This window comes from Strigops habroptila, chromosome 5, assembly GCF_004027225.2.
Source record: "Strigops habroptila isolate Jane chromosome 5, bStrHab1.2.pri, whole genome shotgun sequence".
NCBI lineage: Eukaryota > Metazoa > Chordata > Aves > Psittaciformes > Psittacidae > Strigops > Strigops habroptila.
The window spans coordinates 37391576-37419192 of NC_044281.2; the positions used below are offsets into that span (position 1 = coordinate 37391576).

At 42.7% G+C, this 27617-nt stretch overlaps 1 protein-coding gene across 3 annotated transcripts; it reads left to right on the top strand.

Annotated features, from left to right (window-relative positions):
- Positions 1-2181: 2181 nt before the first annotated feature.
- Positions 2182-27588, top strand: PSAP (prosaposin). Of its 3 annotated transcripts, none has more exons than XM_030488592.2 (15): positions 2182-2339; positions 13317-13450; positions 14510-14584; positions 15277-15402; positions 15665-15859; positions 16792-16935; positions 17475-17531; positions 18727-18735; positions 20474-20587; positions 21522-21617; positions 21823-22009; positions 22171-22322; positions 23957-24037; positions 24581-24688; positions 25274-27588. In XM_030488592.2, the coding sequence occupies exons 1-15, from the start codon at positions 2213-2215 to the stop codon at positions 25307-25309; spliced, it is 1641 nt and encodes a 546-aa protein (XP_030344452.2). In that variant the 5' UTR covers positions 2182-2212; the 3' UTR covers positions 25310-27588. The 3 variants fall into 3 exon arrangements, with proteins under 3 accessions (XP_030344452.2, XP_030344453.2, XP_030344454.2); XM_030488593.2 differs by having other exon boundaries at positions 18730-18735; positions 25274-25654; XM_030488594.2 differs by lacking the exon at positions 18727-18735 and having other exon boundaries at positions 25274-27154.
- Positions 27589-27617: the final 29 nt, after the last annotated feature.

Below are 27617 nucleotides of genomic sequence, written 5' to 3' on the forward strand. Positions count from 1 at the left end.
GTGAGGCCACGGTGGAAGGAATCTGTGTGCTGTAGGCATGACAAAACTGAGCATCAGGCTTTCTGGAGCCAGCCTGGCTGTGATGGCAGCCTGGTCCAACTGGTTGGTAGGGGCAGAGCTCCTAGATGCCAGGCCCTGGCAAGTGAGTCATGTGTTTTGCTGCAGGAGAGTCCCTCGCCCAGCCACAGCTTTCCAGCCCAAGGGAGGACAGGCTCTTCCTGCTCACTTTCTCTATGCAGATCATGCACATCTCCCTGAAAATGGGGCCAAAAATCAAATTTGGGTTGGTAAGGCCCCCTCTCAACCACTGCAAAGTGACTCAGCTGTGTGTGACTACTGACAGGCCATGGTCCTTTCCTCAGAAGCCTCATCTGACACCCAACCTGAGAGGTTTATCTTCAGGAGAACCCCCAAATCTGAGCAGAAGTTCAGCAAAAGCAGAAGGTAGTAGGCTGATGGCAGACTGCTGTAGTTCACATCCTCGGTGCAAGGTCTCTCTTCATGCAGTTGGTCCTCACACCTGTGAGCTGGACCGGGTCTCAACAGGGTGGGCTGCCCTTTGGGGTTTCCCACTCTTGCAAACAGTCCCATTGTCAATGGCAAGCAGCCAGTGCCTGAACTCTTGATGCCATTTTAGGGTTTTTTTTAATCCCATTTTTAAGTGATAAAACTAGCAGGTGGTATGGCTAAGCCAGGAACGCTATGTCATGGTGACAATTTTTCAGGAAGCTGCTGGCCAGATATTATATGCTCTGTACTTGAGAGGGGAAAAAATGTAAGTTCTCCAAATTGGCTAGAAATGGCGAAGCTCTGGAGAAACCTGGGCTAAGACAGGCAGTCTAGGTGCCTGAAATGAGTATAGATTCACCGTGGCACCCACTGGCTAGATGCTAGTCCCTCCTTTCCCCTGTCCTTCAGTTCCCAGAAGTAAAACACGCTGCCTGCTGAAATAGCTCTCCTGTTCCAGACAGTCTTATTTAACCCCCCTTTTAAATATTCTTCATGAAGCTGGGTTTTTTTTGTGTGTTCCTAAGTTCGTAGCTGACTGCTGCTTAAAGTCAAGATGCCTCGTTGACAATTTATGTGCACTCCAGAGATAAGAGAAGCATGCTGAGCCCTGCTTAGGCAAGGTGGCTTTAGCACCAGAGTAAAGGTTGCTTGTTTAGTCTGGCCAAAATTGCTGTTGCGGGTGGCGTTCTGCCTTGTTGATTCGGTCTGGCTCCAGTTTGGGAATTACCTAAGAGTCCTGGCTCCTCATGGGGTGGGAAGATAGCAGAGGCTTGGGAGGCTTGGAATGAAGCTGTGCTGGCTGCCATGGAGCAAAGGCCCTGTGTAAGCACCAAGCTCTCCTGCCATGTCTTGCAGAGTGAGGTAACAAGCCTCCCACATGACTTCTTTTAAGAATATAGTAAGAAAAAGAGAAATGTGCATTACCCTGTCTGGTATAGACTGGCAAAGTAAATCAGAACAGCTCCGCTTCCTCCTAAGCTTTAAACTGAAAGTAAACCTTGAAACATTATCAACAAGTCTGGTCCTTGACAAATGAACGTGTAGGTAGAGACCTAAGATGGTAAGACCATGTATACCCTTAGGTGAAGGGCAACAGCACGAAGATCCTCATGAACCGAGCAGCATGAGCTTCACAGGTGTGAGGACTTCAGATGTGCCGAGTCTGCAAGTTATGCTGATGGTGCAGAAGATACCCAAGCCAAGCTCCCCAGGCTGCAAGAAGCACCCAGCTTACAGGGACCATTCCTCCAGCAACAATGCCCTGAGCATGGGCTTGAGGGGAGCTGGTCTAGCAGTCCTGGTGAGCCCAGCTCCTGCCTGAGTGACCAGCTCTGGCCCTCACCTGGTTCGGTTTGATGATCCCGTAGGAAAATACTGCTATTTTTCTTTTTCTGTGTTAGTTGCTTTAGTTGGCTAAAGCAGCATAATGCATGTAGGAAGATTAAGAGATTGGGAGGTACCACGTGAATTCAGGCTGTGTTTCTTAATTTTACTTTAATTGCTGTTCCTTTATACCGCACGGATACTGGCGGGGCTCTGCCACACAGCGGGGACTCGCGCCGCCGCCATCTCCAGCCCGTCTCAGGCGAACCGCACCACGAGCCATGCGCGGCTGGCGGGCAGCGGGTGACGGGCGTAAAGCGCGCGGCTGCCTTCCCTGCGCATGCGCAACAGCCAGGCGGGGGCGGTGCGGCGGGCGAGCATGCGCGGTGGCGCCCGGCGCAGCCTTTATCTAGGGGCGGGGGGGGGCGGTGGCGCCGCCGCATTGCAGACGGGCGCGGGCACGATGGCGCGGCGGCTCCTCTGCCTCCTCGGGCTCCTGGCGGCCGGTAAGCGGTGCCGCCGGCCCGGCCTCGCGCCTCCTTCACGCATAGCCCCCGCGGCCACCAGGGCCTGCGCGGGAAGGAGCGGGCTGAGAGCGGCCGGCGCTGTGAGGACGCGGGGCGGGGGAGGCCTGTCCATAAAGCTGTTTGTCTTCTCTCAGCGGGACCTGCCGGGCCCGGCTGGCGAAGGCGCAGGGAGGGAGAGGAGGCAGCGATAAGGGAGGGTTGGGGTCTGGGGGAGCCTTCCGCCGGGCGCGGTGGCGCAACCCGGTGTGGGGCCTAACGGTACCGCCCGTAGCCGGGGGGGGGGAGCGAGGGTTTTAAGGGCACCTTCAGGGTGGCTGCTGTGGTGGAAAAGCTGTATCTGGCGGGAGGGGGAATCGCCCAGAAGTAGCGCTCAGGTAAATGCAGGGAGAAGAGGGAAGTCCCTGTGAAAAACCAGCCTTTCCCACTGCTGGTAGGAAAATGACTTTCTGATGGCACTGTGGTAGCATCGGATCAGTTTGTATCCATATCTGACACTAATTGGGCAACCATGTTACCTCATAGAGCCAAATAAGAGCAATTGGTAGAAGTTGTTTGTCTGCCAGCAGCTGTGTTTATCTTTGGCACTTGGCATGGGTGGGTGTTAAGCCTCTTTCAGATGGCAAGAGGTAGCCTTTTCTGTTGTGTGCTTTTAGCAGCCTCATTTCATTAGGGTCTCTTGCTCCACGCAGAAAATTCCCCTAATTTCGCTGCTTGCTGTCTTTTTACATGTTGCTGCTGAGGTGAAAGTGGTGGTGGGAGGAATAACTGATATGTGTCTTTAACGTTAGGGCTGGAGGTTAGAAAATGCAATGCTTATGTTTTGTACTCTGCAGAGGCTAGGCAGAGCTGCAGAAATGATTCATAAACTGACTGGAGGGGGTAATACACCTTCAGGTTGTGGTATGGAATGGCTAGCAACCCCCAAGTTGGAAGGTCTAATACAGTGATGCACACAATTTTTTGGAGAACTTTCCTTTAAGTAAGGTTTTTAAACCTAGAGCTTATTTGCCTATGAGTTTAACCTGCGTCATTTCACAAGTGGAAAAAAAAACCCAAACCAACCCCAAACAAAAAATTAACCAAAACCTGACTAGGTGTTTAAAAACCATAGGCATAACCGATTGGCGGACTACACTAGATTATGCCATTGAGATCTTGCATGATTGATGATTGTACGCTAGTCTTGTACTTAAGTGGAGTTTTAATAGATCAATACGTGCACAGTTTGATGGAGAATCTCAGACTTTTAGGGCTGGAAACAAGAAAGCAAATGTGAGCTTTCACTGCATATTTGTCTGCCCTGCATTGAATTGACTGCCATTAATTCTCATTTCTATTGGGACTGTTTCCATATCACTAAAATCATTGTAGTTTCTTGTGCTTTAAAAGTGAAAAGGATTTGCCTTGAAGTATTCACCAGGTTTCCCATTAGTGTATTTAAGGAGATTGTAATGAGAAACCAGTTCAGCAATGAGAGTTAGCTTGGTCTGCCTGTTAAAGGTATGCGTATGCAACTGAGCATAGCAGAAGACTTGTTAGGCCTGTTTTTCTTTAGAAAGTCAGTGTTTTAACACAAACACTTGTGTTTTTCACCAAAGTTCAGTTATGAATACCAGTTGACTCGCCTATGATAGTATTGTGCAGATTTTTCTGAAGATTTTGCTGTAACAACCTGAAACACTGTCTTCGTCTACTGAGCTAACTCATTAGCTGTATCAAACTCCAGCCACCCTTGGCGTATTCTAATAGAGTTACTTGGCTGGCTTACAGCATGGCTGGTAGGCCACGAGGGTTTTTGGTTGACCTACTTACAGCGCTTCTCTGCATCTTCCCTTTAAGGGAGACACGAGGGAATTAAAGCAGGGCGTACAGGTCTCAGGATCTCTCTGGACTACTGGTGCGCTCTTTGATGATTGCTTGTCTTTGAGACCAGGAAAGAAGGAAGGCTGGGTGCGCAGTTAAAGTAGAGCTCTGTTTCTTTGGATTTTTTTGTGGGTGTTTTTGTTTTGTTGTTTGGTTGGTTTTTGGTTTTTTGTTTTTTGGTTTTTTTTTTTTCCTCCTGGTAAAATAAAAGTTAAGCTGGGAGTAGAAAGTAAAAAGTTTGAGTATGTGATTATTTCACACCCTCCCACTGCTAAAATAGTAGACTTAATCTTCCTTCCTTACAAGATTTCAAGCTAATGTGTAATTCGTCTAGCAAACACCCATCAGAACATCTGAGGATAGGAAAACTGAAGGCTGAGTTAGTCTGACTTGAATTTTCTGGAGGATGTGGAGAAAGCAGATAGTTGGAGTATGTTCTGTAGTTTGCAGGCTTGTTCTGGTTGAGAATGTGGTTTCTAGCAAAAATGTTAGGGTGATGCGGCCCACTACTGTAGTATAAATTCGGCAAATAGTGGAAGATGTCTTATATCTAAAAAATACATCCGTGTTTTCCTAGAGGAATAACAGGGAATACTGTGGGGGTGTGTCACCTTACAACTGTCGCATAATGAAGTGGTGCTTCAATAGTGCACCAGTCACATGGCTTGTGTAAACCTGCCCTTGCACCATCTCCTCCTTGTTTGCAGAAGAAATATAAATAGAAAGAGTTGTTCTTGGTGGTGTCTGGAGGAGCTGTGCAAGCTGTTCTGCCTGGTCATGGTCACGCCCAGCAAATCAGGAGGTTGCATCTGCAGAGCTTCCAAAGTCCGATGTGGTCTTTTTACAGTCCCAGTTTGTGCTATTCAGCATACCACAAAGAAGCAGTTCTGGGAATCATGAAAACTGAGATGATGTAGATGGTGAGACAAGAGAGCAGGAGCTTGTCAGCAAAACTGAACGCGTCTCCATGAAGTGATGGTGATGTCAGTTGGGGTTCTCTAGGAGGTTGGACTGTACTGTTTCAGGGAGGGTGTAGCCTGTAGGAAGGTTTTTACTTTGTGGGGGAAGCAGGACCAATTACTGCTGGCTGCCAGTGGGTTTTTGTTTCAATGTCCCATGTGGATCTTCTTCAAAGCAGGTTTGGGGCAATGCCTTAGACCTCCATGACATAAAAAGGGTTTGTTTTTTCTTTTAGGATTTACTTGCAGTTCATTTTCTGTTTTCTTTCACTTTTTCTGTTTGCGTGGGTTTTTTTTTTTTTTGGTTGTGGCTTTTTGGTTTGTTTGGTTTTTTTTTCCATTCCCCTCATGTAGCAGCCTTTGTATACAATTAATTTGCTGCTATTAAGATCTCAGAGTTCCTATTACAAGTTAAAAGGTGTGCTGCTGTGGTCTTTGAAGTGTGTGCATTTATTTTGAGGCAATGCTTGTCTTTGTGTTTGGTCACGGAGCAATGTTTAATTTCAGATACCAGTATTTTTCTTTCTCTTGGAGTGAAGAGGCTCACGTTTACACTGTTTGCCCTGATTAGTTTTAAACTCTGTTCCCTACGTCTGTAAAAGACTGCATATAGAGGGGTTTTCTTGAAGATGCTGAGTAAATAAATCTTGCAATGAGATTTTAAAGCTTGTTTTTTTGTTTTTTTGTTTTTTTTCCAAATGTAACAGTTTAAAATCCTTTGACTCTCCACACTGGGATGCAAATCATTAGTATGCAGAGATCAGGCTGTAACACTTTCTTCTTTCCTGCTATCAGCTGCTTCCATCACTGTACTCCTGGGAACGTTATTCTTTCACCGTGTGCACTACTTTTTGCCTTTTCCAGGCTTTCCCATCGCTAACTGCTGTCATCCCTGAAGCTGCTCTTTAACATGTCTCTTTTCATCCCTCTGGCATACTTTGTCTGTTCAGCTGTGAGGGTCTGATGTCTCCCCTTTTCCTAAGGGAGCTTCCTATTGAGTTGTCTTCCATGTCTGGTATTCATTCTGCATTAAAGCACTTCTCTGGCAGCAGTGTGGAAAAAAAAGTATTGCTCCCGAGATGACTATTCTGTTTCTTCCTGGCAATGTCCTGAACTGCCCTTCTGTTTTCTGAAGTTTCTAGATGCCTCTGGACTTCACCTGTGCTTTGCTGGGACTGCAGTGTAATCCGTGGCCAGGAACTTTGTCTTCTCTTACAGAAGTGGCTTTCTGCATAACTGGCAGACTTTGCCATTCTTTGTGGTGTGAATATATTTGCCTGGTGAGAAGGGGATGTTAATACAAAATTTCCAGAGACTCCCATGAAATCTGCCCCCCTTGGCCCCCAACCAACCAATCAAGCAAAACCCAGAAGTAATGGAGATGGACAAAAAGTATGTTCAAAACATTTGTGTATGTTTCTACAGGGATCTGCTGCAGGGAGAAATTGTCTCATAACTTCTTGGGAATATCTTAACATACTCTGTGGGACTGCTAGTGCTGATGACTACCAGATGCTCCTGAGCATCCAAATGTCTCTTCTAGATTCTGTCATAGAAGAATCTCAGGCAGAAGTTGGGGCTTGCTTGGCAACCTGGTAGCAGCCCCTAGTCAATGTGGAAATTACTTTCTTGCAGCCTTTATAGTAGCTGGGACAATTTACTGGGGCAGTAGAGCTGATTTTACTGTCTCTGCTCATCCTGTTCTCTGCTGTCTTTAATTTTGTGGTTAGTTGTGCGTACACAAACTGCTTCTTTTACCATGCTTGTCTTCTGGTGAGGGAAGCAAAGGAGCATCTGAGGTAAGAACAATGTTTTATTGCAGAAGTAGCATACCAAAATGAGAATGTGTTCCCCACTTTGAGGAAGACCCCAATCATGGTGTTAACTCAAAACTTGTGAATTGTGCTTACAGATGTTTAAAGCTTGATATTTCGTCAGTAGGTACTGGACAGGAAGACTGATTTTTTAACTAACATCTGAGATGATGACAGCTAGCCAGATTTCATCCATTTCTTCTGCAAATTGTCTATAATCTCTCAAATACCGTGATCATTTTACTGTCTCATTAATTTGCTATGCTAAGAGGCATAGTAGACCTTTGGCATGAATTACTAGTGTGTGATGTGGTTACAACTTTTGAAATTCTACTGAAACTCGCTAACCTGCCAGAGAGGCTGTGGAGTATTTAGCCCTTCAGATAACTTCAGGTTGAGGTCGGTCCTTGACTTGTTGACACTTTGTAACATTTGATGAAGTTGATCCCTCTTGACTTTTAAGTTAAACACACTTTGCTTTTGCAGTTCTCAAAATAAATGGGGAAAAGTCATTAACTGAGCACAGAATGTCAGAGACTGGTGCATTCACTTGGTCTATGGGTATTTCTGGGAGATAATGGTCTTTTTATTTTTTCTTAACATTGACAAGTGGGAGAGCCTGGGAAAGAGCATCCCTTCTGATGAATAAATTAATATACTTGGAACAAGTTAGACTGTCATAAAGGCATAAGGGCTGACAGCGCCCCAAGTTATCTTCCACATTTGAATTCAACCTGTTAAAGTGAAGAGCAGGTTATTGCTTTCCTTTTCTTGCCAACTGCAGATTTTGTGTGTAAAAATGATGTTTACACCAAGCTTTTCCTAGCAGTTTGGTTTGCAGGAGGCTTGTGTCTTCAAGCTGCGTTTGTTCTGGGCAGTAATTTTCTGGTTTATCCTCTGGCTCTTTAGGGAATATGGTCTGGCCCATATAGAATCCCTGTTCCTAGAAGCTTATATAAGGTGTTAACTTTTAAGCACAATCATGAAAGTCTCATTAGTAGATACAGCAAAGCTTTGGAGGGGATTGCTTAGGATGTTTTTTCTGAGAATCTCAGGAAGAAATTCAAGGTGGCTCTCCCCGGAAGAAGAGTAACACAAATGCTTCAGGGAAGGGAAGGTTATTTTCAGGAAGGGTAATTACCTAACAATTTTCCAGTAGCTGTTCTTGAAGGATGGTAATCCAGCCATTATAAGTTTTCTTTTAGATTCCTGTTTCCTGAAGAGGAGTGAAGATCTGAACTGTGCTTTCACATGCATGGCATTAAGCTTTCCACATAGAAAAGGTGGTATTGTCTCAGGGGGCCGTCACCTCTACTCCCCTAACTTTTGACCATATATTAGCATTTTCATTCCAGATGCCTGGTGTCGAGGAAGGAGGTGGTAGTTAGCATTTGAAGAAGTCTCTGGGATACATAGACAGTTGCTGAAGTATATAGGATAATGCCACTGTGGAAGTGAGTTGCAGGCTTCTCTCTATCTTCACAGCCTTTAAACTGTTTTTTGTGTGAATTCCCGGCAGAGCCCCAGGTGATGTTCAGTAGCTGTCACTTGTCAGGACTGTGTTACTGGTATTCTGGCAGGTTAGGTTGCTGGCCTGGGCCTCAAAGAAAAGGTTTCTCCTTCCTTTTCTGCTGTTACCCTTCAGTTTTGGAGTATTTTGATTATGTCGTTGGGCTTCAGGCTGTGTTTCTGTGGCAACGCTTGTTCTGGGAGATGACTTCTTTTGTCAGACTCGAGCATCAGGGAGGTCAGGGTGGGTATGAATTGCTCTTATTTTTGTTTGGTTTTGACAAGTTGCAAGTGTGCACAAGGACTCTGGGGTGCCTGTGGGCTGTCAGCTTGGTTAGAAGCCCAAAAGCTGAAATCTCTCACATCTGAAACATGTACTTTTTATGCATGGATTGTGTTTCTATGCCCCCTTCTCCTTCCTCCTCCATTTTCTTTCACTGCTTAATTTAGGAAAAGCTTGGTGGAGCAAAGACCTTTCCTTCTAAAACTGAAGAAACCACATCTCTGAAGTGGTTCAAAAAGGGACAACCAGTGAGGAGGACAAGTAAGAAACACCCTGGCCTTTACAGATAAACTTATTTAGTGCTCTAAAAATAGTGGCTTGCAAGAACATCAGGGAAGGGGGGCGAGTTTGGGTGGGCATGACTTGTGACTGTTGAGAGCTAATCTACAGAGAAAGGAGAAATCTATTGAAAAATGGATGACCTTAAAATAAAGAATAATATATAAAACAAAGGGGTGCCAGAGATAACTAAGAAGGTAATCCCATTTGGTTTATCCAGCAAGCATTAAGAGTTGTGTGAGGTTAACTGACAGTGCTTTGTTTTCTCTTGGGTTGCTGCTGTACTGGAGATGTGAAATACCACATTAAGGTGTCATTCTTCTTGCAGCAGAGGCTATTTTGAGAGAACAGGCAGGATAACTGTTAAGACTCCAAAATGTTCATTCTGTTATGAAACAGCACGTGGTCTTAATGCAGTTCACTGGTGTATTTGCTTTTGTTGTAACAGAAGTTAATATATGAGGAAAAATGCTGTTTCATAATTAAATAGGAAAATAAGCTGAAGAGAAAAAGTTTAGGGAACAGTAAAGGATTTCAGGTTATTCTTTACTGAATCTGCAAGATCTGAATTAATGCAGAGTTTTTTAGTTTTGTTTCTGTTTTTCCTGGGACATTCAGAAAGGGTGGATACTATTCAATGAAGGTGCATCCTTTCATGTTAGGCACTGTTATGTAATACAAATGTTTCAACATAATATAGAATAAGCTAATACAAGCTCAACTATATTTGAAGTCACTGTGGAAGATGAAAGGAAGAAAGCCATGCTTAGTGTATGTTGTCCTTGTTCTATAGCTGCTTTCTAAAATATGCGGCTCTAATAAATTTGCCTGGTCACCATTTGACCAGAAAGATCTGTACGCAAAACATCCAATATAGAGTTGCCTTTTCAGAAGGGAAGAACTTCTACAGTGTCCTTTGTAACTGAAAGGATGCTGCTGTTCCTCCATTTTCTGTAGATAAGTGTTCATCCTCATGGCATAGGTAACTTGGGTTTCCTGAATCTGTTGGCTTTTTTCATGGAAAAGTTATGTAGGCATATTGGCATTTCATCTTGCTCTGATGTTGTGCAGGACTGAGAATTTCAAATAATACTAGTGGGAAGGTGTTTGGGGTGCTTACCTGCATGCTAAAACTAGTTTTCAGTGTTCACTGACTTAACAGTTTAAGGCTTCTCATTCTTCACTGTCCCTGGTGGTCTCAAGCTCTTCTGAGATTTGTGTCTTTGGTCCCCCTGTAGAGGATTGTGGATGACATCAGTGTCCTTATTCTCAAATAGAAGTGAGTGTGTGCTCAGTGGTAGTGCTTTGAGCAGAATCTGAATAAAATATAGCCATGTATGCCTCTTCCTAGAAGCTACTCCTTCCAAGCTGGTGGGACATGATGCAGCAAAGCAGTGCAATCAGATGTGACAAGTAGTTAACATACTGTCAAAAATCAATTCATTTTAACCTTTTCTCCCCCCTTCTGAATGGAATTATCTGCAACCTGCACTTTGCTCACCTCAGAGATTTCAAGACTACTGCCTTGCTCTTTGGTTTTCTTCTGCCTCAGTCTTGTAACCTGACAAAACACTGCTGCTCGACTGATATCTCTTGCTGTGTCCTGGCAAGTCAGCATTAGTGACTGACTCTGTGTGAGCATCTCTTTGATGAAGAAGCCGTGCAGCAGGGGATTTGTTAAAGATATAGAGCCAGATGAGCTGATAAGTAAACATAGGTCAGAAGCATAGTATTTCTTTTGTCCTGCACTTAAAATGACCAGGTCAGAGGCTATGAGGAAAAAAAAGAACTGTTAGACATTCTGCTGAAGCTGGTATGGATCTGAAAAGTCATGCAGTGATGGGATCTTAAAAGTAAAAAGCTGAACAAAACCTGAAATTTTATTAAGAGCTAAGTTAAACCAGTACAAGTTATGGCATGAATTCCTCAGTTTGGGTTTTAAGTGGCCTATTAGATTGAGAGTTTGAGAAACTGCTTGGAATAACTATTGTAGTTTTATAGTTTAGTTTTATGGTGTGGTTCAAACAGGGGAGGGGCAATAATTTTTGCTCTAATTTACAGAACTAAAGGCATAGGTTAAAAGCTAGACTTGTAAATAGTTGGAAGCTCTTAATTCCACTGTTTAAAGTCAAGGTCTTGCTTGTTTGTAGCCAGAGCTTGACTCTGCATGCAGAGCCTTTCTACGACAATTCAATACCAGTATCTGAAAGGGAAGAATAACTTTCCCTCAACTAAGTGTGTATTTGGTTATTGTCATCCTGCCAGAGCTGACAGCTATTTGGCTGACCAGTCTGACTTGAAACTGAACTATTCTTAGTGCTTCCAGATCAATAATGCTGTAGTTTAGAATAGGCTGCCTGTAAATATTTTGCTAACCATACATTATTAGAAGCTTTGAAGTCTTATTCCTAGTCTTATAAGCAGCCCTAGTGTGCTGTCTTGCTGAAGAATAATATTCAGTCTAGGCTTTTTGCTGGGAGAGAGTGGCAGACTTCTGTAGAAAATTTAACATGCAAAGCACGTTTTTCTTAAAATAAATGGGTCATTCCTCTGTGAAATCCAGTCTAAGCAGGCTTTATAAATCGACAGCAAAGAAAGCTGCAGAATGCCACCTATAAAGCAGTGTTTATCTGCTCTGTTTGATGTGCAGTGGCTATGTACCCAGTAGATGCACTGGTAATTCATCCATTAAGTTGATCCTCTGATAACTTAGAACCAAGACATGAGAAACGGGAAAGTGATTGTTCTTCCATCATAACCTTGCTAGAAGCTTTATAGGACAGTATAATTCTACAGCATTTTGTGATGTGCAAACAGCACTGATGTGAGGATGGTGGCTCCCAAACAACACCTGTACAGCTAATAGGTTTGAATGTTTTGGTTCTGTTGTCTAGGATGTTTTTATAAACTTTGACAGCAGTGCCTCATAGGCATAGACTGTGGCAGATTTCCTTGGGGCCTGCCTGCTGTAGGATTTTAGGAGTCGTATCTTCATTCATAGTTTAGTGCAACATAGGAGACTGGCTGCTAAAGAATTTGAGCCTACTGACAGATGGGATGGTTTATACAACTAGGGGAAGTTCAGCGTCTTGCTGTCCAGGCAGCACAATAATTAAAAAAAGCTTGAATAGCCAGTTAAAATGTGCAGTTGGTTAACTTGCCCTGTGAGTTACTAATAGTCCATATCTTTTACATCGCTTTAGGAAGGCTGTCCAGAAATGGTATTCTGTATTTTACTTCAAAATTTTACAGGTTGCAAACCAATTTCACGTTTGCATTGGGAGGTAATGTCCAGACAAGGACCTAAAGCTTTTTTGGTTTGTTTTTTTTTTCACCCCACAGATTTTTCTGTACATAGTTCTAGAACTGACCAAAAGGAAACAAAGTCCCAATAGATTTAATGGGATTTAAAATTATATTGTAGAACATGTCTCACATTGTTTTCTGTCCCTCTTTTCCTTTTTTTGTCTTTCTTGGAACTTTGTTTATGGGAAGTGTTTTGGTCTGCAGCTGGCTCTTAAGTCCTCCATGTAATGTGCGCTTTTGTGGCTTCTGATCCAGTTAGTTTCCTAGTGCTCAGCTGTTGTATGAGAAAAGGGTGGTTCACCTGGGAGAAAGAATGCAGGCAACAATTACAAGCTAGACTGCTATTTCAGAGTTGAAGTGATTGCAAGGACAGACAGTAGGACAGGAGAGCAGAGAAGTTGTAGCTTTGGGAACCGGCTGTCTGAAGTGTAGGTCTCTGCAGTGAGCAGTTTCTCTGTTTCATGTGGTGGTTGTGTGCTAAGCAAAATGCTTTAGGTTTTGGTTTTTTTTCCTCTGTTTCATGTGGTGGTTGTGTGCTAAGCAAAATACTTTGGGTTTTGTTTTGGGTTTTTTTTCTGTGTTTCATGTAGTGGTTTTGTGCTAAGCAAAATGCTTTGGGTTTTGTTTTGGTCTTTTTTGTGTGGCTTTTTCACAAGGTGGATAATGGGGGAACCCACTGCTGAGGTGTGGAGGCTCAAGCACTTCAGTAGGGAGGTTCAACTGTTAAGGTTTCTCTGAGTTCTTTGGCTGTGTAATCTTTATTTTGGACTCATTCTCATGTTTCAGGACAGAAATTACTGGGTTGAAATGTGCTTAAAAATGTTAGTAAACCTAAGTGGTGTACTGGAGAGGTGATGGTTATACAATACAGCATTAACCTGCTTGCTTTGGGTGGAAATCATTCAATATGCAACTGTGAAAGAATAATTCTTTTGTTTGGCAGCTGTGGCAAGCCCTGTTTTGTGGCAGAAGGACTGTGTGAAGGGTCCAGAGGTGTGGTGTCAGAGTGTTCGGACAGCATCGCAGTGTGGAGCGGTGAAACACTGCCAGCAGAACGTCTGGAACAAGCCTACTGTAGTAAGTATTGACTACTGAGACTTTTCACCTGTAGCTGAGTTTCCATATGCTGGTTTCCATGTGTTGATGAAGATTTTTAAGTCTCTGATCAGAGTTAAGTGCTACATCTGTCTATGCCTTGGATACTATGCCTTAATTTGGATGCTAGATAAAGATTGCTTTCCCTTTCTCTGACTTGCACAACTTGTCTGCTGACTTTTCTTGTGACCTGTTGCACAATCACGAAGTGATGTGTGGAAAGGAGGTAGTGTAATTTAGACATGTTCCTCTAGTAAACTGGCTCCTAATTCGTAGAGCCTTTTCTTATCCTTCACTTGAGCAGTGCAAAACTGATAGGCTTATTTAAAAAAACCTAAAAATGCTTCTTTAGGTCTTTCTCATAAGTTAATGTTCCACAAAAGATGCAGAATATACTAAGTTATGAAAGCCATAACAGTAAATAATAGTACATTTAGTGTGGCTTTTCAAGTTGCATTTGTACTAAATACGAGCGCCGCTTTACTAGATGCAGCTGTAATTTGTGGTATTGGTTCACAATTTTCTAGGGGGAAAAGGCATTTTACTTAGAGATGCATTCAGTCTACCTTGGCTATATCTGTGTCAAGATACATTCCAGTTTGTGGAAAAGTAGGGGAAGGGAGGAATGTCAATGGCAGAGCAGAACTAAAATGTGTGAAGCATCCTGAAAAGTTCTTAGATTTCTAGTAAGTGTGAACTCTGAAGAGTAAGCTAAAAGAGGTTCAGGAGAACACTTCTTTGGGCAATATACTTTATACTTCACGGGAGGTGGGACTAGATGAAATGAGCAAGTGGTAGCATGCCTGCTTCTTCATACCATGTTTATGTGCTGAGGAAACTGGAGCTGAACGTGCTTGGAATTGCCTGACTATTTAAAACCACCTCTTTCCACTCCAGTTGCATATTTAGTAATATGGGAATACTCCCATATTTCTTCCCTAACTTCAATTCCAAGTGTGATGCTTATTCTTTACATTTATTTGCACACTGCATTTACAGGTACTTAAGTCTGTCTTAAACTAACTCTACTTCCTTCTCCAGAACAGTATCCCCTGTGACTTATGTAAGGAACTTGTGACAGTGGCTGGCAAGGTTTTGAAGGATAATGGCACTGAGGTAAGCAGAGCTCCCCTTCTTGCCCCAAGGTACTATTTGATTTCATTGTCTTAAAATCACAAGGTGAGGTGATGGAATGGGGTAGTCTGTGTGATGTTTTCCCAACCTAAGCAGCAGATGTTGAAAGTGGCCAGAGTATGTGGGGAAAAGGCTTTTAAATGGCCTTTTCTGGTTTAGAGATTAGCAAATCCTCTCATGCTCTAACATCCCTGATTGACTGTAGAAGCTTAATAAAATTTTCTTGTGCCAGTGAGCCATCAGTCTTCAAAGGTGGGATACCGCAATCCCTAGACTATTACACCAAGTAGACTTTATTCTGGTTGTGGGTGCTTCTTCCCTTTTTCTCTTGTGAACCTGGGAGTACTTTGTATAAACAAATCACTGTCCCATTGGTCCATAATTTCACTTGCTCTTCTTAATGTAAGTGCTCTGTGCTGGCAAGTCTGTGTTGTGCAGGCCTTGAAAGCAGCATTTCATGTTTTCATTTTGTCAGGGTCTCATCGAAGGTCCAAGCCTAGGGAAAATAGAGCTGCAGTGTAAAACCTCATTCTAGTTTTGCTTCCCAACTGCTTGGACCTTGTGTGAGTCCAAGGGGCTTTTTTTCTGGGTTATGCATTTGGGGAATGAAAGAGCACCTGAGACAGACATACATATGTATTTTGATAGTTTATAGCTCACCTCATCTTTTATAGGATGAGATCCGCTCTTACTTGGAAAAGACATGCGAGTTTCTTCCTGACCAAGGCCTAGTCTCTGAGTGCAAAGAAATTGTGGATTCGTACCTACCCGTTATCATGGATATGATCAAAGAAGAGCTGGTAAGTAGGTAACAGTTTGCAGCTGTTGGAATTGAAAGTTTTATTCCTGTCAGTGCCTGAATTTCTCTTTCAAGATTGTGCATATGATCTTTCAGTCTTGTATGGATCACTGGTGTTGCAATTAATAGTGTAAGTTTGAAAACTGCTTCCTTCTTGTGAAACATTTTCCCTTCCATGTTTCAGCTGTAAGACTTTCTACTCTGAACTTCATACAAAAGTGCCATCAGTCTAGAGCTTTATGTATGTATCATATCTCCCCTAGGATAAACCTGAAGTTGTATGTAGTGCCCTTGCACTGTGCCAGTCCCTTCAGAAGCATCTTGCAGCAATGAAACTTCAGAAACAACTCCAGTCAAATAAGATACCAGAGCTGGATTTCTCTGAACTGGCGTCCCCATTCATGGCTAACGTGCCTCTTCTCCTTTACCCTCAGGACAAACCCAAGCAGAAGTCAAAGGTAAGGGTGCAGAGCTATTCCAGTGTGCAAATGAAGTGCAAGTTTTTTGCTTCAGAGCTTCAGTGCTCCTTTGCATACGAACTTGTTGATGATTCTCGGTAAGGGATTGTTGTACTGGGTGCAGATAAGGCTGATATGCTTCACATGGGTGACTGCCTCCTATTGAATTTTGTGCTGCTGCACAAATAAAGACAACTACCTTTTTCCTTAACCTGTGGGTTTAAAGCTAAGTAAGACGGTAGGTGGACCATAGGTATAATCCTGGATTAGCAACCACAGTTTATAAAGACAGGTCTTGTGCTAGGCTGTTCCCATCCAGGACTGTATAAGTCAAGCAGGCCTTACTAGAAACAATTTCTTCTGTGAGCAAGTTTGACACCAGTGTTCAAAGGAGGAAGAATTCTCCAGCATTCTGAGTAATCTTCTAGATGTGCCCTTCAGGGGAAGCATTCATCTCTGAATCCAGAGGTGACAGACTGAATCAGAAAAGAACAAATAGTTGACAAAGGGGAGTAGATGAGACAATGAACTTGTGAGTAGAGGCTGCATCTTGATAGCAAGTCTAGATACAGGAGGTATACAGTCGAGTGGGTGGAGAACAAGCTGCAGTGGGTGGAGCAGGTAAGATCTATGCCAGGCTTGGAAACCTTGCTGCTGTGGTCTGTCACAAAACCAAGAGATTTTGAAGATTAGATATCTTAATAGTTATCTTGGGTTTCAGAGCTAAGTAGGTACCTAATCTCCATCTAGTGGCTGGTGCAAATACCAGCAGTAGCTTGTGTATTCATATTAGCTTAGGCTTTTAAGTATTCTGTGGAGTATTAAGGTTTATATATAGTTCAAAATAGCTTTTAAAACTTGGTAGTAGCGGAAGCTTCTAAAACATGTTACATGAAGATATGTCAACTTGTTTCCTTTCACTCTTTGTCTAGGGAAGTGGGGATGTATGCCAAGATTGCATTCAGCTGGTTACTGATGTTCAGGAAGCTGTGAGGACAAACTCGTCTTTTGTAAAGTCTTTGGTTGCTCATGCTAAGGAGGAGTGTGACCGTTTGGGACCTGAAATGTCTGATATGGTAAGTGCTTTTTTTGTTGTTTAAAAATTTGTTCCTGTGTGCATACGTAAAACAGTTTTTTCAGTGACTTCATCCTCTCAGTGTGATCTCTATTTAATATAACTAAGAGTGTGTCACATGTAGGATATGTTACACAGCATAACAATAACAGTGAAATAATAAACTTTCTGGTCAAGAACGCTGGGTGGGGTGGTGTGTATGGGACTAGGGAAGAGGAAAAAGACTTGAGATTCCTGTTAGCCCTTCAAGGTCTTTTTCATGAAAATGATCTGGCAGGGTAATGTGGTCATACCAATGAGGGAGAGTGCTTTTGCTCTAAGAGGAAGAGAAAAGGACTTATCAAATAAGCAGCTACGTGTGCAGTGATTCTGTAACCTGAAATACCATCTTATATTTGGGACAAGGTCTGAAAGACAACAGAATAGTTATTAAGTAGGTTAAAGTTAATTAATACCTTCAAGTATTAGAAAATTCTAAATTAACTTTACAGCTTAAATGGTTTGATATTTACAAGACTCTTTTTTTCTCACTTCCTGCAGTGCAAGAACTATATCTCTGAATATTCTGACTTGGCCATCCAAATGATGATGCACATGGTAAGATCAGTAGAATACAATATTTGCTCTCAGTTCATTTTTCTGCTTTGTGTAGCTAACTTATATGGAAACAGGAAACATTTACTGCAGTAAAAGTCTGAGGAGAACGTTTGCTGCATCAGTATTGGTGTTAACACTTTGAACTTGGCATTTAATTGAACAGTAAGTTCAGTCTTAGAATGCTTTCTTTAGTGCTTTCCTCTTCTTTCACAACCCCTTTAGTGGTGCAAAAGGCAATCTTACCTGTTGAAACACAGAAGATGCATTACATATGTTCCTTGATACTCTTATCTCAGTCCTGTACTTACACCACTGCCCCCCTCCCCACCAAATTCTGGTAAGCATATTAGAGTTGGTCTTTATCCCAGTATTGCAAAATTGATTCACATGTTAAAGATAATGTGTCTATTTGAAGCAAGACTAAATGTCCTTCTTCTGGAATTGCTATCTCAAGACTCCTGGTAGGAGTCCTAGAAAGGATAGGAGTCATGGAGAGTGAGTGGTACTGTACCAGCTCTTGTCTTTTGTAGCAACATACTAAATATTTTACCTCTGACCACCTTCATAGCACCTCTTTATCCAGTGATCTCAAAGCCTTTAAGAAAAAAAGTTAAGCCTTTCCTTAGAGAGTGCAGTGCCTGCCTGCCACAAGTAATATAACAAATGATAGGTGAATTTATGAATAGAGTATGTGACAGACTTCAACCTGAATTTGGCAACATAGTGGCTTTTGTTGCTGTTGCTTTTTTTGTGGTGGTTTGGTTGTTTTTCTCGTTTGTTTATTTCCAGTTTCTAAAGGCTACTTAGAAGTTTACACTGCTTCTTAAGCATTTGGAAGGGAAGCAAATCTTTGTTCCAAATACAGTTGGTTTCTCATTTTAAGCATTGCAATGCAGTGTGGTGTTAATACCTGAAATTGGAATGTGACCATACCTTGCATCTGGCTGAGTGTTCACAAACTTTGGAAATAGTCTTGCCCAGGATGCATTAATAACTTTGAATGAATAATGCTGGTTAGCATTGCACAATTAAATATGAGTTGCTGTAGCAATGCTAAGAATCTTTGGGATGGGGGATCATGTAATATTCCATCATTTTCATGGAGAGTATATGCAGTTGCAAGTGCCTGTTATCTCTTAACTGTTATCTTTAATTTCTTCTTTCTTCCTCTGTCTCCAATCTTCCCTGTCAACAGAAGGATCAGGTAGGTGAGCAACTTGCCTGTGGTGATAGCCTGCTTGTAGTTCATATCTTGCTCTCAAAGGGCTTGTAGTTCACTTCTTGCTTGAATAGCTGTTTACATGGTGTGATTGTACTCAGTGTTGACAGATACAAGGGATATTTATGTAATTTAACAGAGAAAGACTATAGACTTCTCCAGTAGTCATTCCTACTTCCAGCTCCAGATACCAGTTTGTGCTACTGAGATTTCAGCTTGATTAGGCTTTGGGCAGTAGAGCAGAAAATGGCTCACTCTTGTACAAGAAGGATAGATGCAGAAGCAGCATGCCAGTGGCTCCTGTCAGCTTCTGGTTTGAAGTCTGGGCTCAAAAGGGCTTGAGTGAAGCTGTCCCCAGGTCTTTTCTTGGTTAACCTTTAAATCTTGGACAATGGTATAGATGTTTGGAGTACATGAATTGAAAAGAAGAAGCGGGAGGCCTTTAGGCTCCTGCTTTCTAGAGCTGTTTGGGCTTTTAATTTAACCAGTCCTGGGAGACCTTGTGTCTGTCATCTCTCTGTGAGAGAGCATGTTGTGTGTATGTGGGTGTTGCTGTAACATTAATATCTGGAAATGCTTCTTACAATGCATGAACCAAAGGGCTTGACTTAAAGATACTGCCTGGAGTAGTCTGAAGCAGCACTGTATCTTGGAGATACTGCTTTTGCCTGTGCATGAGGTTGTGGCATGATGTATTAACTGTTGCATAAGCTTCTGCTGTAAGAAGCTTGATGCCCGGGTGACAGGGTAAGATCTTCTAATTATCTGTAGGACCAAAGGTAACTTTTTTAGCTTAAGTAGACTTCAAGTGGGAAAATTCAAGTTTTGCATATTACTTTGGACAGCCTTTCTCACTTTGTGTAGGTATAATGTGACCTCCTTAGAGCAGTTTACCTCATGTCCGGCATTTACTTTTTGCATTTAGTAATTGTATAATTAGCTGCAGACTGAACCTCCACTTCTGGGGAAGAAGTAGGGAGGAGTGAGCGAGCAGCTGCATGGTTCTGAGTTACTCGCTGGGCTTAAACCACAACAGTAATATGTTTTTAAAACCTTTGAGAGACTTATTAAAGGCTTTGTTTCTGTTTGCTGTTTTCCCTCTTACTGTGAAAAGAACACTTGAAATAGTTACTGCTGATACTTGTGAAAAGGGTTAAGCTTGGGTTTTAACACGGTTAACTTTTGTTTCTTATAGGCTGTGTTCAATAACGCGGGAATGTGTTTCTTTTTGCAAAATGTGGTGTTACTGGATGCTTTAAAGAAGGTAGCTTGTGAATGAGAAAAGGTGTCCTTTCTGCTAGGCATTTCTTTCAGCTTTTGGGTGAATTCTGAAGTCAGGATAATTAGTCTCTTCTGTGATTACTTTAGAGCTTTCAGGGGAGCAGCTTTGTGGATGCAGATCTAATGTGTTGCTGGTGGCTTGTTTTGGTGTTGGTAGCTCTTAAGTCAACTCCTTTGAAGGGTTTGCATAGCTCATGGTAAATGGGGTTTTTAAATGAATGTGGCCTAACCTTTTCCTCCTCAAAGGAAAGATGCTAAACTTCATCTAGTAGTTGTCCTGCCTATAACCATATCAAATGCTTTGGCAATACTTGAAGTAGAAGTAGTTCATGAAACTTCTAGTTATGTTGGAGCCTTTTAAAACTTCGTGCCTACTCACAGGCTCCATAAAAAGGACAGTGTCTTCTAGGCTTTTAAAAATTGTTTATACATCTCTTTCCAGCAACCAAAGGACATTTGTGCCATGGTTGGGTTCTGTTCTTCTGTGAAATCTGTTCCACTTCAGACTCTGGTACCAGCTCAAGTGGTTCATGAAGCAAAAATGGAAACGGTGGAGGTAAGATAGACTTTCTGTGCTCAACAGCTTTACCTTCCTTTTTGCTCTAGTGTAACGAACTAGGTGAAAAGGAAAAATATGAGCTTTTATGTGTAGAATAATCCAGGTCTCCCTGCATATAAATTCCTGGCTGCCTCTTGTTTCTGATGCTGATCTGTAAAGTAGGAGTGCTGATTGATTTGTTAGAATAACAAAGCCTAAGTTAAATCGAAGGTATATGGTAATAATTGGGATTAAAATGGGAACTCTTTTTCCAGTAGTAGTGTACAGTAGCCATTTTAAATGACACCTCAAATATTAGAGGGAAAATTGCTGAATCTGACTTTTTCTCTACATTTGGAGTTATGCTTTGATCCCTTTTAAAAATGGGTTAGCACTTTGCATGAGCAGATGAGTGATCACAGAATGCTGAAGCTTGTGAGTTCGGAGGAGCACCTTAGCTTCCCATAGCCTTTGAGCAAGATACGGGCTGAGGGTTTTTAGGAAAGAGGAGTCTTTTGAGGTCAGTTAACTTCTGATTAACAGGCTCCAAACAATTTCCCTCAAGTCTCTCAATTTCTGTGTTTCTTCTGGAAGCAAGAGGGTGTTCTCAGTGTATTCTAATAAACACTTCAAATTTTCCTTGACTCCGGTCACCGTGGGGTTGCTTATTTCTCCGTGTCTACTAAATTCAGCTCGCCTCCTCATACAGCCTGTGGACTGTAGTCTTAACTAAGCCATGAGTGTTCATTCAGAGAAAGTTTTTACTGAGACCTTTAAGATTGGTTTTGCGTTCTGTCTGACCTGAATCCAGCTCAAACTGGCCAGCTAAGTAAATGAATTAGTGTGCTGCACCTGAATGTGAATGCTGTTAAACTGATCTTTTACAAATTGTTCCTGTCAAATGGTCAAGTGCTGATTTATTGTTTTGTATGTTTCTTCTGTGTGTGCTCAGAAAGCCTTAGTTCAAGACAAAACTCTTTCCTTGTGTGAAATATGTGAGACCATGGTGAAAGAAGTGACTGGCCTCTTGGAGAGCAACAAGACAGAGGTGTGTAAGTGGTGGAAATGGTACCTCTTCCTAGGCTTTGGCTAAAATGGGACTGTGTGGTAGGGGGAAGGAAAGTTATTTTTATTGTCTGATTTCATAAGAGCAAGATTTCCATCCTGGGTGGAGCAGAGTAAGAAAACATATACTAATGAATTGAGTCGGATTTTTGTTCCTCATTTGCCATATATCCTTCATTGTGCTTCAGGAGGAGATTGTACATGAAATGGAGGTGGTCTGCTACCTGTTCCCAGCAAGTGTCAAGGACCAGTGTAAGGACTTCATTGATGTCTATGGCCAGGCTTTGGTTGACATGCTTTTGGAGGCAACAAATCCTGAAGCTGTGTGTGTTATGCTGAAATGCTGTGCTGCCAACAAGCCTCCACCGCCATCAGGTTGGTAATGAGGAGTCAGTGGTGTTGCAAAATGAGCTGATTCACCTATGATTATATCTCATTTGAGGACATGTGCTTTAGTACTTTGCTGCCTCCTTTCTTCTATTTGGGGGAACTACCTAAGCACTGATGTTTGTTTTTGGTGGGTTGTTTTTTCTCAGTTGTAGTGAAACCTGCAGGTGGCTTCTGTGATATCTGCAAGATGGTGGTAGCTTATGCAGACAAAGAACTAGAGAAGAATGCCACAACAGCTGAAATTGAAGCTTTACTGGAAAAAGTCTGTCACTTCCTGCCAGAGTCTGTCAGTGATCAGGTAAAACACTTGTGCAGGAGGCAGGCTAAAAAACAATGGTCTTTTGATGGTTGGGAACTGTCCTTGTTGATTTTGTTTTGGTTTACATAGGCACTGCAGTGACAATTATGCTTACCTCAGTTTCACCTGATGGTCTGTTGGGTTTACATAGGCCCTACAGTGATAATTATGCTTATTTCGTTTTCTGAGTCTTTCACCTGATATTCTGTCTACATGCTAATTTTAGGTGCGTCTCTCAAGTGTGTCTACTTCTGCTATAAATGTCCAGGTACTGGTAATAGAGGTCTCTGTGTTTGGCCAACTGCCTTGGTCTGTAGCTGGAGACAAACTGTCCACAGGTGCAGCTGGGACTGGCTTGTGTTCAGCAACCTGATCCTTCTTAGGTTTCTCTCTTTACTAGTTAGCACCAAAGCATAGCAGCTTCTCATGTGCAGTGGAGCAAAAAAGAGGGAGCAGGCTTCATTGGAGGCAGTCAAGTGACCACATAGGCCTTGCTGTGTGGCAGCCTGCCTTCCAGTCAGAACAAGGCAGATGGAGATGAACAGAAGGACAAAGCATCTTGCAGAGTATTTGGAAAAAGCATCTCATAGTGTGTTTTATGAGAGTAGTCAGCCTTCCTCTGCTAGAGGTTGAAAAGAGTTTGGGGTGCAGGAGGATTAGGTTTTTGTGCTCCCCATCTGTGGCTGTTGGCAGACCTTTGAATAGACAGAGACTTTTAAGGGGCTGAATTGGCTGGATGAATTGTTGTAGTAATTTGCAGTCAGTAAGGTTTGCCTGGAAGTGTTCTGAGAACAGCGGGTGGGAACAGCTGAAAGGGTTTGGGTTTTTTGTTTTGTTTTGGTTTGGTTTTTTTTTTTCCTTGAAACTGATCCTGTCCAGGGGATTAACAAAGTAATTGGAAGTAGGCTGGATAATTTCAGTGAGACAGCAAAAAGCAACACCTGTTAGGCCACCAATATCAAGATTTACCTGGAAATCTTGTTAGGTGGCTGCTGAGTGTCAGCAAGTGGCAACTGCTTATATGTGTAGCTTAAAGCAGCTATGAAACAGCTATTCCTGCTAACTGCTGTGAGGCTGTTTAATAGCTGTGGTTCGCTTATTAATTGGTGCTGTTAGTCTCTGCTGAGAATGCCAATATATTCTGTGCTTTGGAGGTGGCCTCTCCACTAGAGGGCCGACTGTTACTCATGGGAAGCATTCCTCCTGCTGCCTGGTCTGAAGTGAATAGTAACTACTTGGGCTAGAAGTGCTGAAGAGTCATTACTGTATTGCTGCCGTCCTGTTCAGGATGTTTGTCTCCAGCTTGTTCAGTGTGCTTTCCTCTTGCGATAGATGTGATCTTCACAATTAGAGACTAAGCTTTGCAAATCAAAGCCTGTCCTACTTGGTTCTTTTCCTTTTGACCCCTTTCTCATCATAACCTGTCTGCATAAAGTTGCAGGCAGGTATAAGGTAGCAACAAATTATGTAGTTGTGTGACTAGTGCAGTGCTGAGTCCTTTTCAATCTGCAGAGCTCAACCCTCTGCTTCATCAGTTTGTTTTGGGATGTTTAGTGTACAGGCCTGCCTTCTGAAGACGGTATCTTCCTCTTCTAAGGCTTTAACAGAATTTCTCAACCTGTGTTTTGTTGCAGTGTGTTCAGTTTGTGGATCAGTATGAACCCATGGTTGTGCAACTCTTGGCAGAAATGATGGATCCCACTTTTGTTTGCACTGTGAGTATTGCATTTAGTTCTATTGAGTATGGGCTCCCATACAGTCCTGCCTACTCTTCTGTATGCCTTTCAGTGTCTAGCATGCACCACCTCTGCTGGAATAAAAATCGTCATGCTGAATGCTTGGAGCAAATGCGGTTGTGCAAAGCCTCAGGCTTACTGAATGGACCGCTCTCTGACTGCCAGCCTTGTGCAAGGAAGGATAGAGGAAAAGAGCTGCCAGTGGTTATCTGCTGTTGAGGTTCAGTAGTAGTGTGTGCCTTCAATGTGATGAGAAGTTAAATGACATTTATTGAGAAAGCTTCCTTTCTAGAAGCTCTGTTTCTCAGAACTTAATACAGAGAAGCCGTTGCGGTAACTTAATTCTTCCTTGTGTCAGATTACTGCTTCATGTTCAGCTGCAAGCGTGACTGCAGTTGTCAGTACAGCATAGTGCTGTGGGAGCTCCTGAAGCTCGGTCAGGTGGAAGCCCAGATGTAAGGCTGGAGTTGAGATCTCTTGGTGCAAATAGGAAAATGCTGACCACTGCTTTTCTTTTTGCAGAAACTTGGAGTCTGCGGATCAGCTAAGCAGCCTCTCCTGGGGGATGATGCTTGTGTTTGGGGTCCAGGTTACTGGTGTAAGAACATGGAGACTGCTGCTCAGTGCAACGTACGTAAAGCAGGATTCTGCTTCAGGTTTTCTATTGGTCCTTGATAGCTCCTTATAAGCAACTTTTCCAGCTTCTACACCACACTTTCAAGTGGAGGAATTCCAGCTTCAGGAAGCAAAAGGGTACTATCTAGAGACGGTCGAGTTTGATTAGAGGGGCTTCCATAGCTCTTATCTATCTTAAAGCAGATGGTTTCCACTCACTTTTGTTCCTATCTCCCACCTGTCTGCTAGTATTTCAGAATCTATAGTAAGGTACAGTGTGAGCTTTATATTTAGTCTGTGTTCCTGTGGCCAACAGCTCATGTCATGACCTCTCATCAGGCTCTAAAATTTGGCTTCCAGTGTTGTGGGCTAATGCTTTCTTTGCCACGCCTTACTGGCTAAGGGTCATCAGCATTCTTTCCTGAAGCTTCTGGGTGGGGAGGAGGATGTTCTAGTCCTCTCTGGAATCACTTATTTTCAGAAAAAGAGATTTGCTCCCAAGATCTTGGCTCAAAACAAGGTATTGAATTGTATGTGTAGATGCATGCTTGTTTGCAACAGGCTTTTTTCCACTAATGTGCACTATTTCTTTCCCTTTAGGCTGTTGATCACTGCAAACGTCATGTGTGGAACTAGAAGAGGAATTTCCAGTTCTGAAAGTTTGCCATGGCTCTTAAAATGTGGGCCGAGGTTGGCGGAGAGCTGTATCTCAAATGTCCCTCCTCTCTGCCTCATTAACAAGTTGACCTTCAAGTTCCTTTATTGTAACTCTTCTGTAGCAGTGCTGCTGTTGAAGGATCAGATCTTCATTGTCGATTTAACAAAGATATTTTTGATTGTACAGTTTAACTCATTATGCTCCTAAAAATAGTCAGTGTGTTGTAGTTTTTTAATTGATAGGCTGGAGTGTTTTTTAGGTGCTGGGAAGAATGTCAGAGAAGGTGAAATGAGACAAGGCTATTATCCTTTAATTTAAAAAAAGAACAAGATGGTGACTAAATTTTCATATGTCTTTCTGTAGTCAGCATTGGGAAGATTACATGCTTTGCATTTTTAACATCTGGCTAGAATGTTCATTTTCTGTGTAACCGTAGGGAACTCTTAAGGGATAATGCTGAACCTGGGAATCCTTTCAGCTGGAATTTTCAAAGCTCTACAGATGCAGAGAATGGGTTTCATGTGCCCAGCTAACTTTCAAAGTAACTGGTACCTAAAAAGATGCATTCGCATTTGAGTGACCACACTTATGGCTCATGGTGGCGTTATAGTTAAGGAAAACCTCCCTCAACCTTTTGATCATGTCCTTTTTACTTCCTTGGACTATTTGGTATAAGCATGGGTGTTCTACTATCAAGCCCAGTACAGTGGGATTTCAGTCTCTTGAAGCATGCTGATGTAGTTAAGGAATGGCTCCCTTTTTCCTTACCCTTGTTGCTCAGTTCTGCTTAGTCTTGCAGCTTCCTACATGCAGCCAGCTGGGTGCCAAGGAGGTGGAGCGAGCTGGGTCAGTAGAAGATGGAGAGGGAAAAAGTCAGCAGGGGCTGTGCATATATCAAAAGAGAGTTCATCACAGAGGGCAGAAAGCATGAAAAAAACGGGCTTTATTGTAAACCGCTGGTTTGTTCCTTGATCTGTTCTTGTTCTCATGGCATATTTTGGTTATCTAAAATTTCAGAGACACTATGAGGCTTACGGACAGTTTCCATTGCTGCCTCCCCATCTCACTTGACACTTACCTTTGAGTAGTTTAAAGTACAAATATTTTTTTTCCAGAGCTCCCATTTCTGTTGGGAAATGTGTCTGGCTAGCAAGCAGAGATGGCAGAGTAGGAGCACTGGAGTAGGTATTTGGCAGCTCTGCTGACATACCTGACAACCTGCCTTTCACGCCTCTGCAGCATCCCACTGAAACAGCCTGAACTTCTGAACAAAAGCCTTTCGAGACAGGCTGCTACCCTGGAAACAAGTCAGGCCCTTGAGGTGTAGGGGCTTCGAATGAGAATCATGCTTACATCGCTTAAGATGGACCTTGCACTCCTTAGCAGCATTTACTACATGGTTCTGGTCAAGTTAACCCCCAAAATAGAGGCACCAAAGTAGCTGTGAGGAGAGCTTTGGGAAGGAGAATCTGGGCAGAGGTGGAGCTTTGAAAATTCCAGTCATGTTCAGAAAGGAGCTGGCAACTGCTGCTGTTCCTGTGGTGTCTTGGGTGAGGCAGGAGCTCCGGTAACTGCTTTAGAAGCAAGCAAAGTAATTTTCATGCTATTTTAATGGAAAACCACTTAACTGCAGCTTTTTAGTTACTATGTGTACATGCTAAACATCTGGGCAGTGTTGACAGATAGCAGTACTGGTTTGTCTTTCCTGTTTGCATTTGTACAGAACATTGAAGCACTTGTGGCTCTAAAAAGGCAAATAATTTCCCCTGAAAATGTAAAATACATGTCTTGGCAGGCTTGTGCAGTGGTTCCAGTGGTGTATCCCAGTTGGGGTAGATATGCCAGACAGGAAATGGGCTCTCTTCAGCATCGCTGCCCTGGAGGTACAGGTTGTGTTACGCTATGGCATGCAGCATGGTATTTGATCTTTTAAACTCAATGGTGTTCTCTTTAACATGAATTTTCTTGGGGGGAGGTAGGGGTGGATTGAGACTTGCTCTTCCATGTTGGCAAGGTTTTAATTTTCTTGGGTTTTTAGTAGTAAAGGATTATGCTAGCAACCTGTTGGGTGAGGCAAACCGGAGGAAATCCTGTGCTACTGCTGGGAGTCTCTTTAGTTTTCTCCTTTCCTGTGGCCCGTGGCACCTGACCTGCTTGAGTTGTGCTGGGGGGACACGTGCAGTTGCTTTCTAAAGAACATTGTCTTGATTTTTGCACAAAAGCTTCCTTAATGAACAATAAAAACTTCTGTAAACCGGTGTGTGTTTCATTTCCTTACTGTGTGCT